Consider the following 15406-nt stretch of genomic DNA (forward strand, 5'->3'; position numbering starts at 1 on the left):
GCTAGTACGTACTATTTTAATGTTAAAATGGCCGGTACGTACTATTTTAATATTAAAAAACTAATACGTACCTACTTTTTTTTAGTGTAAGGTACGTATCCTATTACCCTTRCTTAATRACCTATTGTCTTATTGGTTGTCACGATTGCCATTTCTTAGCGCTAGCAACTTTAATAGCTAATTCTAGCTTTATTTTATAGATATATGGCTTAAAAATATAGAAATACTTATTTTTTTACCGTAATTAATATATCTTGAAGTTTTTACGCATTTTTCTTATAAGTTGCGGATTATTTTAATGTAGCCATTTTAATCCCCCTATCTGGATATGTGGGTCGAGAGTTTGTATGGGAAAAAAACCATTTTGATATCAAAATGCGCGGATCTAGGATGTCAGGTATTAATGAGTAAGGAAAAGAAAAAATGTGAGGTGCACGTGACGGTCGCATAACGGGCCGTAACAATATTAGAGTTTATATAGGAAAAAAACCATTCTGATATCAAAATGCGCGGATCCAGGATGTCAGGATGTCAGGATGTCAGGATGTTAGAGTTGACCCTAACGTCACACATAACGGGTCGTAACAGTAGTAAAATCCTTTATATCAATTACTTTATATATTCTAGAGACATCCTATATTACAATTATAGGAGTATATATCTTGCGTGTAAGGTCTAATTTGTCTGCATAAATCGTTAAGGTCGTCAGATGTACTCAAAGAGGCCTCGTAACGACTTGCCCTTATAACCAGTGCTTAGGGCCAGTTGGAGCATAATGCGTGCCTTTTGAGGGTTGAGAAAGCCGCCACCAATTCCAAACGTTCCAGTAGGCTCGACAAAGCCGTCCATTGGTCGCCTAGAATAAACGATGGGTATGCCGGTAGCATTGAACAGCTTCTCCAGCTCCGCATTACCATCATCGGTCCAACCGCCCGAGCCCATGCCGGCAAGAACAAGTCCAACAGCACCGTTTTCCACTACGGCCTTGGGGATGGTAGGGTCAACATCCTGGTAGCCGTACAAGATTTCTACCTTAGGCAGGTCATGTTTTTCGGTAACATTGAAGTAAGGCCGGTGAAGTGGAAGGCTAGGAGTAGTATACCACAGCGGCTTGATGTTGATGAGGACTCCGAGGTATCCTTGCTCAAGAGCCCGGAAAGTATCGAGAGAATTGGCGTTGGATTTGGTGGTGTAGAAAGCACTTGAAATGCGATCACTGAGGAGAATCATAGTTCCGCGGTCGCGAGCAGCTGGGTCGGCGGCGACAGTAACAGCTTCCAGGAGGTTGATGGGCCCATCAGCGCTAATAGCTGTAGCTGGGCGCATAGCACCAACAATGACGAGCGGCTTGTTGGTTTTCACCGTCAAATCAAGCATGAAAGCGGTCTCTTCCAGAGTGTCCGTGCCGTGGGTAACAACCACACCCGAGCAGTAAGGGTCGTCCATGGCGGCCTGAACATGATGGGTCAGATTCATTAGAATGCTGTCCGTCACACTAGGGGACGCAACATTGGCAATCTGGATTCCACTAGGGTTGGAAATGTTACGGATCTCAGGGACAGCCTCGATAAGGGTCTCGATGCTCAATGCACCAGCTTTATAGCCGGTAGTCTGGTCGCTAGACGCGGCACTTCCGGCAATGGTTCCTCCAGTTGCAAATATGGTGATATTGGGGAGGCTGGCGTTGAAACTCTGGTCATCTCGAGAAACCAAGGGAAGCGGGATCGGTGCGGGAATGGCCGACACCGCAGCCGCGAACAAAGCGCTAGAAGTGAAGATGGCGTTGAGGGCCATGGCTGATTGTCTGAGAAATAATCCTATCTTGAGTTATCAATTACAGTTCGTTGAAGTGCGAGCATCCTCTGGTATTTATAGATTCACCCAGTCTTGGTGACCGCTTCTTCTTTTTACGGACATGTCCACATAATACCAAAAATTTCTATACCATATCAACCATCATATAGACAATCTGGGGCTTAAACCGACAGCGGGCTAAAGTCTGAGTGCTTATCGTCGCATGGCGTCTTGGCGATAATCCCATTATTATCTAATGGCTTTCTTTCGCAGCGGTGTTGTGCAATCCTCTAATCAGTTTCCCCACTAGCTATGATAAGATTTGGTTCGGGCATAGAAGTATGCAACAAGCCGAAAGATAAAGATAATGGGTTCCCGCAGCGCCCGAGTGAGGATATCATGTTTGGTCACCGCTCGGTGGATCTCCACGAGCCCTCGGGGGGGGGTGGGATGAGATTAATACGTAAAGTCGATATAAAGGCAGGTTTTTGAGGCAATTTTCCTTTGCGAAAACCAAAGCAGGCTATGTACTCATATCCATAGTATGGGGAACAACAGCGAATCAGTTTTGTATGCCGACTGAGCAACGTATCGGCAAACGGACAAGTATTAGTACCGAGCGAGCAGGGATACCGATAGCGCTGCCGGATATCGATCCGAACCTGCCTCCCCCCCCCCCCCCCCCCCCCCCCCCCCCCCCTAACCCACCCTTTTATACATGACCAAACCATTTCCATTTTCCCCCCCTCCACTTGATAAATGTCTATTTCGAGGCGCAGCTTTGAAGTCAGTTGACATGTACAATTAGCAGCGTCATCCATCAGTGAGGTAAGATGTGGTCATGTGTTAAAAACTTCTTAATCGAGTATATCTAAAGCATTCTCTCCATTTTGACCATAGAATCAAACCTATCTTCTAATGTCTACCTGCACCCCGCGATACCCCACGATACCCCACACCTTGTTGTCGTCGAAAAGTGATATTTTTGCCAGCATTCCGAATCACTTGTATTCGTACATATCACCACATGAAGGTTAGAATTGTACATCATATTTCTCTCTAATCCTCTTCCCGTACCTCAGAAATATTACCGGAACAGGCACGAATGCCAAAGATATGAATCCAAGCAGGGAGTTGCCCCATCCCAGGCCCAGGGTCTCGAAGAGTTTCGGCCCGGCTAAAGGAAGAGTAGCACCGAGTAGCGATCGGGATGCAGTGATGGCAGCGTTTGCAGAAGCTGCATATTTGTGGTAGGAGTCGATAACATATGTTTGAATGCAGAGCCATAGACCCATTAGTCCAAAACCAAAGGGAACCATACCAATGATTGGGACAATCCAGTGAATCCCCTTGTCCACGGTCCAGCCATACCAGAAGAAGCCGATTGTGCAGAATGTAGAATAGAACACAAGAAATGGAAGCCTCATTTCTGGCTCGAATTTTCCATTATTGCGTCTGACCGATTCCATCATCATTCGATCGCTGGTATATGCGTTGAGGCTTAATCCCAGAAGAAATCCGAGACCGATTCCAAGATAGGTCAATCCCGAAATTCCGGGAGAAAAACCATACTTTCCCGGAAAAACAATTGGAATCGTTGTGAAGAATAGGTATAATAACCCGTATTCAACGGCCAAGTACATGGAAAGAAGGAATACAATGGGCGATGTGCAGAATAGCATGACAGGGCGAACAGAATCTATCTTGAGTGTTGCCAAGACAGATTCCTCCTTTCCATCGTGTTTGTAGGCGTTGCGTAGATCTGTTCGCCCAAGCTCTGCTGCTAATCGCTTCTTCTTCCGTTGGATGATAACGATGGCATAAGTCTCCTCGTTCAAGAGGTCTATAAGTGCGGACATCGACGTTCCAACAATGAGTAGAGTCCAAAAGATCCAGCGCCAACCGATGGTTTCGGAAATGAAGCCTCCACAAACCGGGCCCAGAACTGGACCAACCAATAGTCCCAAACTCCAGAAAGATGCCGCTAAGCCACGTCTTTCAATAGGGAAGAGGTCGGCAATCAACCCAGCACCCAGGGTCAGACAACCAGATCCTCCCATGCCACCAAGAAAGCGGAAGATTATCAGGGATGTTATGTTTGGAGAGAGCGCGCATCCAATCTGCCAAATGACGAAGAACCAATTGGACAGACTTAGGACAATTCGTCGACCGTATATCTCGCTCATCGGGGCGAGAAGCAGAGGTCCAAACTGAATCGAAAAGAAGTCAGCACAATTCACCAGGAGTCTATGCCACAATTTGTAAAGGATTAAATCGCTGACATACTGAATATCCCAGTAAATAAATGCTGACACTCAATGACAGCAATGTCTGGTTGGTGATACCAAACTCAGCAGACACAAAGGTAACAGCGGGTGATAACATGCTGGAGGCAAAAGGCGTGACAAAGGTCATTCCACTTATTATTGAAAGCAATGTCCATCTTTTCCTGCTAGAGAAGTTTCGAGGGTTTTCGGGGTCATCTTGCCCATCCCAGCCAACTATCCCGTTTCTCAGATCCATTTCTGGGAAGGGCTGTCGATGTGGCATCGCACTCTCTGCATCCTTCTCTCGGTTGGCATTTTCAACAGGCGTGGAATCACCGCCGTCGCTAGAAGAAATGTGTTGTTCCGTATTGTTCAAGGCCATGTTGCTGGATTTAGTGTCTGTATCTTTCTTCAGACCAGTATATAGAGAAGTCAGTCAATGCCGTCTTATATAAAAACCAACATGTCCGACAAGCCCGACAAGCCCGATGACTGATGAAGTTTAAGTACGAAGTGAATTTCCGAAGGTAGCGAGAGCGTAATCAATTATATTGATTATAAAGTCCCGGAAATCAAGTTTCTGCTGTCACTCGAGCCTGCTATAAGGGTTGAGTCTTATATATAACTTAGAACTGACTGATCTAGAAACATTTTTGTCCATCTATCACGGTTACTGATAAATACATGTTATACCTCATGAAATATAAACGTGGTTTACAAGTAGAGTAAGTTTTATTAGTATTTGCTAGGAAATGATTAAACACGTAGATCCCATTATAAACAGAACAGGCCATATAAGAGAAAGGCATATCGATATAAAAGCTTTAACTGTTGGGGTATCTTTCGATACCTGAATATGTCGTTTCGATCTTGTTTGTTGGGATCTGTAGGGTGGGGCTTTGTGTCGCGTGTGCTGTAAAGAGTGCGCCGAGATCTCTGATGTTTGAGTGTCTGACAAATCAGATAGATATCCGACATCTGCGACAAATCCGACACGGTGCCCGGCACTAACAGCTGGCATTATTGCCTATTTGTTGCCTGAACAAACGAGCATCTGCCATTTCTCAAACAATCAAAAAGTTCAGGGGTGCAGTGATGTGTTCTTCGCCAATCGACAATCCAGAGCCGCTGCCAGGGCAAGGGAATAGCAGTAGACGGAGAAATAAGAAGCCCCGTGTTTTGTTCTCCTGCAGTGCCTGCAGGAAACATAAGTATGTCGCCAATTTCGTCTCCACGCCTTGAGGCTGGCCACCCTCGCTAACTGAATGCTGGAGATTGAAATGTGACCGGCAAGAACCGTGCACGAATTGCGTTAAGAAAAATCGAAAGGAATTTTGCACGTATGGCAACAGGCACTCCATCACCGAGAATTCCACAGGCACCTCAGAAGTAGAGGAACGATTTGCGTCTATTGATGAACGGCTCAAAAACCTCGAGAAGATTATCTCATCGCGTGATGCCAATCATGCTCGTGGACACGGTGGTTCCCAGCCAACTCCGCAGACCCATATACCAAACAGCGACTCAAGCCAGGAGCTTCAACCAGCTTTACAGTTGAGACCTGTGGGTTCAAATTTACTATGGCCAGATGACAGTAGCCAATTTTTCAAAAACAAGAACCATTGGAGGACCATAATGTCCGATGCAGTAAGTTGACTACATGTTGGCGTTTCTGGCCGAGATGCTACTCCCCCACCTTGTTGAGATTGTTCCAACTTATTCTTAGACCAGGGAGCTAGGGGCTTCATCAAAGAGCGACAAGTTGCAGGCCTCGTACGACAAAGTAAGGAATTGGAAAGGACCTGCTTTGTTTGCACCTCTTTTGGACCAATGCGACCTTTCAGAGCACCTCCAGGCGCTTCCACCCCAAAAAGTTGTGGCTGAAGTTATATTGGCTTTTGTCGAAGCTGGTGAACCATTTATGAGTATGTAGGGCGTCTCTTAGTTGCAAACCACAATATCAATCACTAACATCTTTGGTGCATAGTCTGTGTGCACGCTCCCACATTCAAACAGGAGGTATGTACATTTGATAATATAAAGTTCGACAAGTGCGTTTGCTGCAAGCGCGGGTGATTTCTAACATGACTGTTCCAGTGTTTGGAGTTTTGGAGGTTTCCAGATACCTTCCCTGTTGCGTGGCTATCCCTTCTATACGGGATAATGTGCTGCAGTGTTTGGATAGAGCACCGATCCGACTCCAACTCAATTGGCACCAACCTGCCGAGTACATTTCATATCTACCGAACCCACGCCGCAGCTTTGTTGGCCAAGTCTGACATCACTGTACCTGGGCGCTACAAGGTTGAGGCAGCAGTGATGTATATGGCAATCGAATACCTTCGCGCCGACACCATGAAGGCAAATGTCGGGGTTCTGGCCGGACTTGTCTCACGACTAGCTATTGTTTCTGGCTATCACCACGAGCCACAGTCCCCCACTGATATGACCCCATTTGAAGCTGAAATGCGTCGAAGGGTATGGCTTGACCTGTTGATACTCGACTCTGCCATATCTATTCACACCGGGCTCCCGCGAGTTACACCGAGGCGGCTTGGGAACGCAAAGCCCCCCCTCAGCATCCTTGACCAAGATTTTGGGCCGCTCACTGCCTCTATGCCACCCTCCAGGCCGAGTGACAAGGGCTGTGTTCGAATAACATATCTCAGTAGTTTACAGTCAATACTGTCAATATCCAGCGACATCACAGATATCTCCCCCGAAACAGAGTCTCTTTTTGAAAGAACCGTTAAACTCAACGCGGAATTGGATGCCGCCAGGAAGAGTATCCCAGAAGATCTCCACCTTCCACCTGTTGGACCTCCAATCACGGAGGAACAATCAACTCTATGGCGATTCAGCTTGGCCATGAGTTATCACCGGACAAGGTGCATCCTCCACAGACCTTTCCTCGTGAGAGACACGTTGGAGGTCCACACACAGTTGCTGAGGGAGACTTGCGTGGCTTCGGCGCACAGAATCCTAGAACTAGAATACCAGCTGCTTGATTTCATGATACACGGGCACCACTTGCGTCGTTATGTTTGGTTTGGGGCTCCCCGTTCCGTTTCCGACGGTTTGACAGCGGCGATGGTCGTGTGCCTCGAATTAACCTACCGTAAGACGGAGACCATTTTGGAAAGCGCCATACCTTCTCATACGCTTCTCCAGTCACTCGAAAGCCTTCACAATCGTTGGAAGTTCGGCCCAAAACTCTCACCGGAGATGGACAGAGCAACCGATGCCCTCTCCACAATGCTACGACAGATATGCAACACAGGCGGTGCTGCCAATCCAGACACTGGACAGGAGGTCCCTTGTGACAGACTGGTGGGCCCCGAAGGACCAAACAATGATAATCCAACGTCACAGGCTCAACTGTGCGAGCTACTAGAAGGTGACCAAGGTGAGAATTTCTTCGACTGGGTAAGTTCTATTGGAGGTCTCATACCCCTTTTTTTTTTTTTTGGGCTGCTCTCATTTGATGATAGATGTGAGTGCTAACGCGGTGATTTATATCATCTAGGGATTATGGGACCAAGAAGTACAACTGTTCAACGAAGTGGTGAATTACTTTTAGATCATTTCGATGGCAAACAAAAATCGTGATGGCGGCGCTCGGTGGATACGTACATGTATGTAACTAGAGCCTGCAGTCTTTTTCCAAGAAATGGCTGCGGCCATACATAAAACGCACATTAGTTTCCATGATATCAAACCAAGTTTGACAACTGTCGGATTGTGACGTGCGCACCTGACAATACCCCGCCTCGCATACTGGCATGCCAAGTATCAGGACGGTGAGATGAATGGGGTTTACGTCGTTCACGTGGAAACGAATGCACCATATGGAACATATAATACTCTTCCCATCTTCATTTTTGCTTCGTCTTATTTTGTGGAGCTTAGGCACGCCACTGTCCGCCTGACCTGATCCCTGTTAGGTTAAATAAAACGTTAAATACATTATCTCTCCCTGTTCTCGAATGAGGAGGCCTCACCCCACATGTGTCACATCCCACTCCGCCATTTCTACCATTAGCAATCCCAATTGCCTCGGCGCGTTCAGTGTTTTGCCATCGTGAGCCCGCGGCTATACGACCGTGGAAGGCACTACGGCTACACTATTCTCGCCCCAACTTCTGTTGATATCAACATGTCTACTCTCGTAAACCTGACGGCGAGAGCTGATGAGGGGCGCGTGGAGTCTCAGGGTGGCATCATTGAGGGTGCCAATCCGACCGAGTACAATCCCAAAGACCCCATCATCCTCTTCATCATCCAGGTACGCGACAACAACAACAACGGTTTGGGCACGGGCCATGCGTGTACTGACCAGCTATCAATCATCAAATAGGCCTCTTTCATCATCATTCTATGCCACCTTTTGCACTGGCCGCTGTCCAAGATTCGTCAGCCTCGTGTCATAGCAGAGGTTATTGGTGGCATCATACTGGGTCCCTCTGTAATGGGCCGCATCCCCGGCTTTACTGATGCTATTTTCCCCTCTGAATCTATACCTGGCCTGACCCTCGTCGCCAATCTGGGTCTTGTACTCTATTTGTTCATGATTGGTCTTGAGACTGATGTCCGGTTTCTTGTTGAAAATTGGCGCATCGCCTCGGCCGTAGCTTTCGCTGGTCTCGCTCTTCCCTTTGCACTTGGCTGTGCTCTAGCCTGGGGTCTCTACAACGAGTTTCGCACCGACGCCGGTATCGTCGACATTGAGTTCACCACATACATGCTCTTCATCGGCGTTGCCATAGCCATCACGGTATGTTCCCTTGGGTCTCTCAGTTGTGGTCATACGCACTAATCTTGCCGATCCTTTAGGCCTTTCCTGTACTGTGCAGAATTCTGACTGAACTCAATCTCCTCGGCACCACGGCTGGTATTGTCACACTCTCAGCAGGGGTTGCAAACGACGTCATTGGTAAGTGTAGCCCAGCTTATATGCCGCCGAAACTCAATTCTGACTGCAGACAGGCTGGATTCTTCTCGCTCTCTGCGTAACATTGGCCAATTCTGGCGATGGGTTATCGGCTCTGTGGATTCTACTGACTTGCTTCGGTTACCTTCTCTTCCTGATCTATGCTGTCAAGCCTGTACTCTACTGGCTGCTCGATCGCACCGGCAACCTCAAAAATGGCCCATCGCAGGTGATCATCTCCTTGATTCTTCTCATCGCCATTGCGTCTGCTTTCTTTACTGGCATTCTTGGTGTCCATCCCATCTTTGGCGGCTTCATGGCTGGTCTCATTGTACCCCGAGATATGAGTTTCGCGATAAAGGTGACGGAAAAACTTGAAGATCTCATTGGCGCCTTATTTCTGCCTTTGTACTTCACACTTTCCGGCCTCAATACTAACCTGGGTCTTCTTGACAACGGCATAACCTGGGCGTATATCGTTGCCGTCACCCTCACCGCATTCTTCAGTAAAATCATTGGTGCTACTCTGGCCGCCCGACTTAGCGGCATTGTTTGGCGAGAATCCTTCACGATCGGGGCGCTCATGAGTTGCAAGGGTCTCGTGGAACTCATTGTCCTTGTAAGTAATATATTCCATCATGGGACAGTTCAAGACTCTAACCTCTTTATGAAGAATATCGGACTTCAAGCCAAGATTCTAAGCCAGAGAACATTCACTATTTTCGTTGTCATGGCTTTGGTCACAACCTTTACAACCACGCCATTGACAACCTTTTTGTATCCACCGTGGTACCAGAAGAAGCTGGAAGCTTGGAAGCGCGGGGAGATTGACTGGGACAGCGGGGAGCCCAATGGTGCCGACTCTGCCACCCCGAAAGAGTCCGCTCCACACAATCGCGTTGGCCAGCTCCTCGTCTATCTCAGACTTGACAGCATGCCCGGACTGCTGGGCATCGTGGCACTTTTTGGACAAGATATCCAGAATTCTTCGCCTGCGATGCATGTCGGCAAGGAGGGCATGGCACAAGCTACGCCACCCAAAAGGCATGTCCGGGCCCATGGCCTGAGATTGCTGCAGCTCGGAGATCGTGACTCTTCGGTCATGACTGTGTCTGAAGTCGAGCAGTATACTAAGAATGACCCCATTGTGAACATGTGGCGCATGGTGGGACAAATACTCAAGGTGTCTGTTTCGGGCGAAGTGGCTACCATGCTAGAGAGCCGTTTTTCCGAGGCTTTGCTCACCAAGTCCTCCGATATTTCATCGGACTTGCTACTTCTCCCCTGGAGTGGCACCGGGCATTTGGGCGACTCGCAGGCACCCTTTTCCGATGACAAGATAGTATCTTCCTACATATCTTTCACAAACTCGGTCCTTTCCTCAACAGAGCAGAATATTGCGATTCTTCTTCCCCAGTCCCGCGAAACACAGGATACATCGCGGACCGCCGACAGACTTAAGTTGCACCGAGCCTATTCTTTCAGCGACATACACCATGACGTCAATCCCTTACCTGTAAAGGATAAGGCGCGACGTATTGTCGTGCCCTTCTTCGGAGGTAGTGATGATAGGCTGGCGCTAATGCTGGCACTTCAATTTTGCGAGAGAGAGGAAGTGTCGGCCAGGATTTTGCACATCATGGCCGACAATGCGATATCTGCCACTGAAGAACGGGAATACCTCAACAGCGTTATTGGAAGTCTTTCGCCGGACGTCGCATCCCGGGTGGAGTTTATTTTTGCACCCAGCAACGATGCCGGTGAGGAACTCGTGACATCGGCAATAGGATCGCTCGGTCAAGACTCCAGTGACGTTTCTTGGGACAACCTTGTGGTTGTTGGGCGCCACGGTTCTGCCGGAAAGCTCTCTCTAGGCGTTGGAAAAGCACCTCTTGAAATCTCCGACGAGTTGGTGGGTTGCATTGGGTACGATGCTGGCCTCCTCATCAGTTCAGGTATCAAAGCGGATCTCCTGGTTGTGCAAGCGAAGTCCACTAATTCGTGAGGCCGCTGCATGTTATGTTTTCATGATGTAAACGCTCAACACTGTCTACCTTAGATCACTTGGTTTGGTTTGGCTTTCTCCCTCTCATACATACCCCTACATGACTGGTTTATATATATATATATTCAATAATATACGTTACGGATAGTTACCCTGAGATACGATTAGATAGATAACAGCAACAACATTGATGCTCCATTGAAAGTCTTGCAGGATACGATATTTTTCCCGTATATATGTGTAGGCTGCGCGGATAGCTTTTACGTACAACTGGGAGGAATATTGATCGTCTGATAGAAACAACACATGCTGTAATTCTACCTTTTCATGCCAGAACAACTCCTGGATCACCCTGTCAAGTAAATATAAAAGTCAAAGTTACCAAATGGCTAATCTGAGCCAAATGACCATGTAGTATCTTAGCTTGCTTACCACAGACTTTGAGCCATTACAGGCACCTTTTAAGGAACAAGACGCCATCAGCCAAAGTAAGATGAACTACTTCGTCGTGTTCATGTTAAATCAAAGGTATTCTAAGATTCTATTACCCCCCAAATACGATCATACTAAAGTACTGCAAATAAGGCAAATGCAAATATCTAGAGTGCGAAGCATAAGACAGCTACTGCAAGTTGATGATCACAGCCTCGCTGCTTGGAACTTTGACAGTGAATGTCCCATCCTCTCCTTGAACCTCGTCGCTGTCGTCCCTGACACCTTTGACTTCCTTGCCTAAGCTTTCATATGTCCACTGGCTCCCTGCATATGCGATGGTCGATGCGTCAGCCCCGGCTCCATCCGGGCTGCTTAGCCTGTCGACATGGACAGTATCAGCTGCTTCACTGACGGTGAAGGTGACCTCAGTCACGGGACGCTCAATACCCGACGATGTTCGGTTCCAGTAGTCAAGATTGATGACTGCCAATCTCTGCGGCTGGTTATCATTATATGCAACATATGCCACCAAGTTCGGGTTTGCATCTCCCCCATTGATAGTGACTTTGGACACAGTCGTTTTTCCCGAATTGCTAATGAAGTCCCCCAGGAAGGGCTGGGCATAAAATGTCGCAAAAACTTGGGGATCTAATCCTGAACTAGTAACAGGAAGCCACAAGTCGAACCCTGAATGCATAATCTGCTGGAAATTGAAGCGCCTAACCCCGATACTGAGGCTATAGAGGACAAAGTCAACGGCCCACAAAGCACTTCCAAGGCGAGCCTGGTATGAGTACGAGTTGGTCACTTGAAGAGAGTTGCCAATCTCGTTGATAATGAAAGGGAGGTCCGGTCGATTTTCTCTGAGCCAGTTGATGCGAGACTGCAGGTAGTCGAGGTTCTTGTGGGTGACGCTGACATCCATAAGGCCTGTTTCCAAGTCTTCGGCACCGCCGGCATGATTCTGATAGTAGTGATGGGAAACCTCTTTGATGATGTTTTCCTTGTCAATGCCTAGCTCAAAGCACCGCTTTGGGTGCAACAGCCACACTGCGACCGATTGGTCATCGACATGAGAAGCCACATCGAAAGCCGTGAAGAACTTATCTGGCAGGTCAATTGCCTCCCTGATGGCAGCGGCATATTTGGTGTAGTTGCCGACGTAGGTCTCATTGCCCAACGTTCCTTGGAAGTCCGGGGGGCCAAGATATTCGTCACGAGCGCCGTGGAAAGTGTCAGAGTAAAGGTCAGGTTCGTTTCCAAGCTGGATAGAGTGTATCTTATCCAGACCGATTCCCTCTACCGCTGATTTAGCCCAGGCAATAGTCTCGCTCACATTGGTGGTAGCTAGAGGGACTTGGACCATGTACTTTGCTCCAGGGAATTGTCGGGTGATGTCCCAGAAGGCAGGTCCGATAGTTGTACCTCCAATATCTTGGTAGTTGTCCTGCTCAGCGATGGGGAGGGCCGGCTGCTCCTGTCCAGGGAGGTAATGGCCATAGTCTGGGGATGTGCCGCCTATGCGGATGATGGGTGTTCCTCCCGTACGGTTATAGATGGCCGCAATGAGATTTTGGGAGAACTGATTGACACTACCGTAATCGTCAAGGGCATAGCGGACCCATGAAGATTGTTCAAAAGCAAGTCCGATGAAATCTGGATCCACGCTTTCTGAAACCTGTTTGGCAGAGGTTACAGGGATGTCTATTGCGAAAGACGTTGATCCCTTTGAAATCGATGCTGCCTCAACATACTGTTCGTAGCCAAATAGAACCAGAGAGCCCAGCGCGAAGATTGCAGCCATTTTGTATAGTAATGGGACGTCCAAAAGTCGGCACGTTTATGACTAGGGTGGTATGTTCCTCTCTCCTTCTCTTACGGCGATGAAATATGTTCCATCAAGGGCTATATATAGGGAAGCCTCTCTAGTAATCTGCTCGAAAACATCTTGTTTAATTGTGGGGGTTTGACCGGAGGCGTAAGTTGTCCCTTGACTTGTGATGGAAAAATGCAATAAGGGGTGCATCATTAGGTCTGGGGTGACGACCGCTTGGCGTATGGAGGTATGGCGCTGGGTCCACGTCATCTGGGCGGACGGTGATGTGATTGTCTTACAGCCCAGATCCCAAACTTCCGTCTTCGGGTGTCGGTATTCGGCTGCAAGGTTCACTCTTGACTAAGCCTGTAAAGCGTACGGCATACCCATTCTTATTCTTCCAAGAATGTTGATTGTTGTTTACTCTGCGGGGTACCCGTAGGTTATGGTGCCGCTCCATTGGTGATGGCATCGTGGACGCTGTCGAGCACATGATCTTATGCACCGGGATATCGTTTACCATATGGTTTACTATATGGCGGGAGTCGGGGAAAACCATAAAGGTTGTATCTGGGCAGTACGAAAACGGAAAGGGGCATGTCTCGTGGGCCAGTCGCTTATAGAGAGCTGAGACTGGACAATGTGTTCGTTCACATTTACCGCCAAAACTAGTAATGATGATCTATACATGTTTAATGTCGCACACTTGGTAACCAGGAGCCACAGAAACACAGTCGATTCTGAGAGCCATGCAGATAACACGAGATTCATCTCTAATGCGCACGACATTCGTATTGATTCAAGAACCTTTTCATAATATTCACCCGCTCTTGTTCTCGTTTCATTTGAGGGCTTGCACCTTCTTCACCACGCGCGCCGGCGCGCCCATGGCCACACTCCAAGAGGGGATGTCCTTGGTTACAACAGAGCTAGCCGCGATGGTACATCCGTCCCCTATAGTGACGCCAGGGAGGATAACAACATGGCCACCGAGCCAGCAGTCGTTTCCAATAGTGATGGGCTTCGCGTACTCAACACCCTGGCGTCGGCTAGCCACCTCGGTCTCGTGAGTGGCGGCCAGGAGGGACACGTTAGGTCCAAATACAGCACGGTCGCCTATAGTTACGATGGCGCAGTCGAGAATGGTGAGGTTGAAGTTGGCATAAAATCGCTTGCCAAGACTGATGTTGCAGCCATAGTCGATGGAGAAGGGCGGTTCGATAAACGCTTCTTCATCGTCAATATGCCCAATGATTTCTTGAAGCATCGACAGCCGGACTTTGGCTACGCCGTCGAATGTATCCGCGTCGGGAAACGTCGTATTGTACTTCATCGCCCACTTTCTAGCCCGGAGTCGAGCGACCTCCAGCTCAGGCACAAAAGCATCGTACCTGCGGGTTGAAGATGTCGGTGAGCAACAGAGAGCGCACACGGTGATTGGTCGGGTGCATGTTCTCTCACAGCATGCCGGATATCATCTTCTCATAATCCTCGCCCCCGGGAACATGAGCCAGCTTGGCAGCTTTGGCTATCTCCTCTTGGTTCTTCTTGTACGCAGCCATGGTAAAGGAAGATGAGAACGACACCACAATGAGCTGTCCTCGATGTATCACCTAGAAGTCTGTTCCAAGCCGTAACGTTCTGCCGAGATGAAGCGAATGTTGTTCGATACTGCTAGAAGTGAGGAGGTTTATTGACTCCATGGGAACTGACTCCACATGTCGCAATTCTCCCATTGGCTTAGCTGTGTTACGCAACTCGTACACCAGACACAATGGGGTTTCAAACGACAGCACTCCATACGCCTTGCCATGATTCAACGCTAAAGGTTCAAGTTTCATCATCGTGAAGTCGATTGCAGGGTTCAGGAAGTGTCTCTAACACGGTCTTTAGGCTTTACTAAGTAATGAGCCGTCAGTTCCAGGCATTTGAACCAGTCCGCCGGAATAACGCTCGTATTCGTACTCGCGGCAATTGACGACATGTGCCAATCAATGCATCTCGATTGCAAGCTACGTAATAATTGTCGTACGGGCCTGTAACAATGCGGGGTGTCAACCTCCTCTCATCATGATAACGCTAGCTCTTTAGTACATCTGGGACCTTGGGCCGGACTGATAAGATACCAAGATCCCGAAATACCGGGGTTACGCCCACCA

The 15406-nt window shown here is 48.2% G+C and overlaps 5 protein-coding genes across 5 annotated transcripts; 1 reads left to right on the forward strand and 4 right to left on the reverse strand.

Moving 5' to 3' along the window:
* Window positions 1–705: 705 nt before the first annotated feature.
* Window positions 706–1794, reverse strand: GMORB2_1794 (L-asparaginase; the record flags this gene model as incomplete). The annotated part of the gene is made up of 1 exon (XM_035463775.1): window positions 706–1794. One exon carries the CDS (start codon window positions 1792–1794, stop codon window positions 706–708), a length of 1089 nt encoding a protein of 362 aa, XP_035320039.1.
* Window positions 1795–2828: 1034 nt separating this feature from the next.
* GMORB2_1795 (putative arabinose efflux permease, MFS family) lies at window positions 2829–4443 on the reverse strand (the record flags this gene model as incomplete). The annotated part of the gene is made up of 2 exons (XM_035463776.1): window positions 2829–4004; window positions 4081–4443. 2 exons carry the CDS (start codon window positions 4441–4443, stop codon window positions 2829–2831), a joined length of 1539 nt encoding a protein of 512 aa, XP_035320040.1.
* Window positions 4444–8217: 3774 nt separating this feature from the next.
* GMORB2_1796 (Kef-type K+ transport system, membrane component KefB) lies at window positions 8218–10996 on the forward strand (the record flags this gene model as incomplete). The annotated part of the gene is made up of 5 exons (XM_035463777.1): window positions 8218–8346; window positions 8419–8835; window positions 8895–8994; window positions 9048–9610; window positions 9665–10996. The coding sequence occupies 5 exons, from the start codon at window positions 8218–8220 to the stop codon at window positions 10994–10996; spliced, it is 2541 nt and encodes an 846-aa protein (XP_035320041.1).
* A 622-nt stretch (window positions 10997–11618) lies between these two features.
* GMORB2_1797 (uncharacterized protein) lies at window positions 11619–13235 on the reverse strand (the record flags this gene model as incomplete). The annotated part of the gene is made up of 2 exons (XM_035463778.1): window positions 11619–13098; window positions 13186–13235. 2 exons carry the CDS (start codon window positions 13233–13235, stop codon window positions 11619–11621), a joined length of 1530 nt encoding a protein of 509 aa, XP_035320042.1.
* Window positions 13236–14088: 853 nt separating this feature from the next.
* GMORB2_1798 (Acetyltransferase (isoleucine patch superfamily)) lies at window positions 14089–14809 on the reverse strand (the record flags this gene model as incomplete). Its single annotated transcript, XM_035463779.1, has 2 exons — window positions 14089–14638; window positions 14709–14809. 2 exons carry the CDS (start codon window positions 14807–14809, stop codon window positions 14089–14091), a joined length of 651 nt encoding a protein of 216 aa, XP_035320043.1.
* Between the last annotated feature and the right edge of the window lie 597 nt (window positions 14810–15406).

The sequence above is a fragment of the Geosmithia morbida genome (assembly GCF_012550715.1).
Source record: "Geosmithia morbida isolate 1262 chromosome Unknown scaffold_11, whole genome shotgun sequence".
Lineage (NCBI taxonomy): Eukaryota > Fungi > Ascomycota > Sordariomycetes > Hypocreales > Bionectriaceae > Geosmithia > Geosmithia morbida.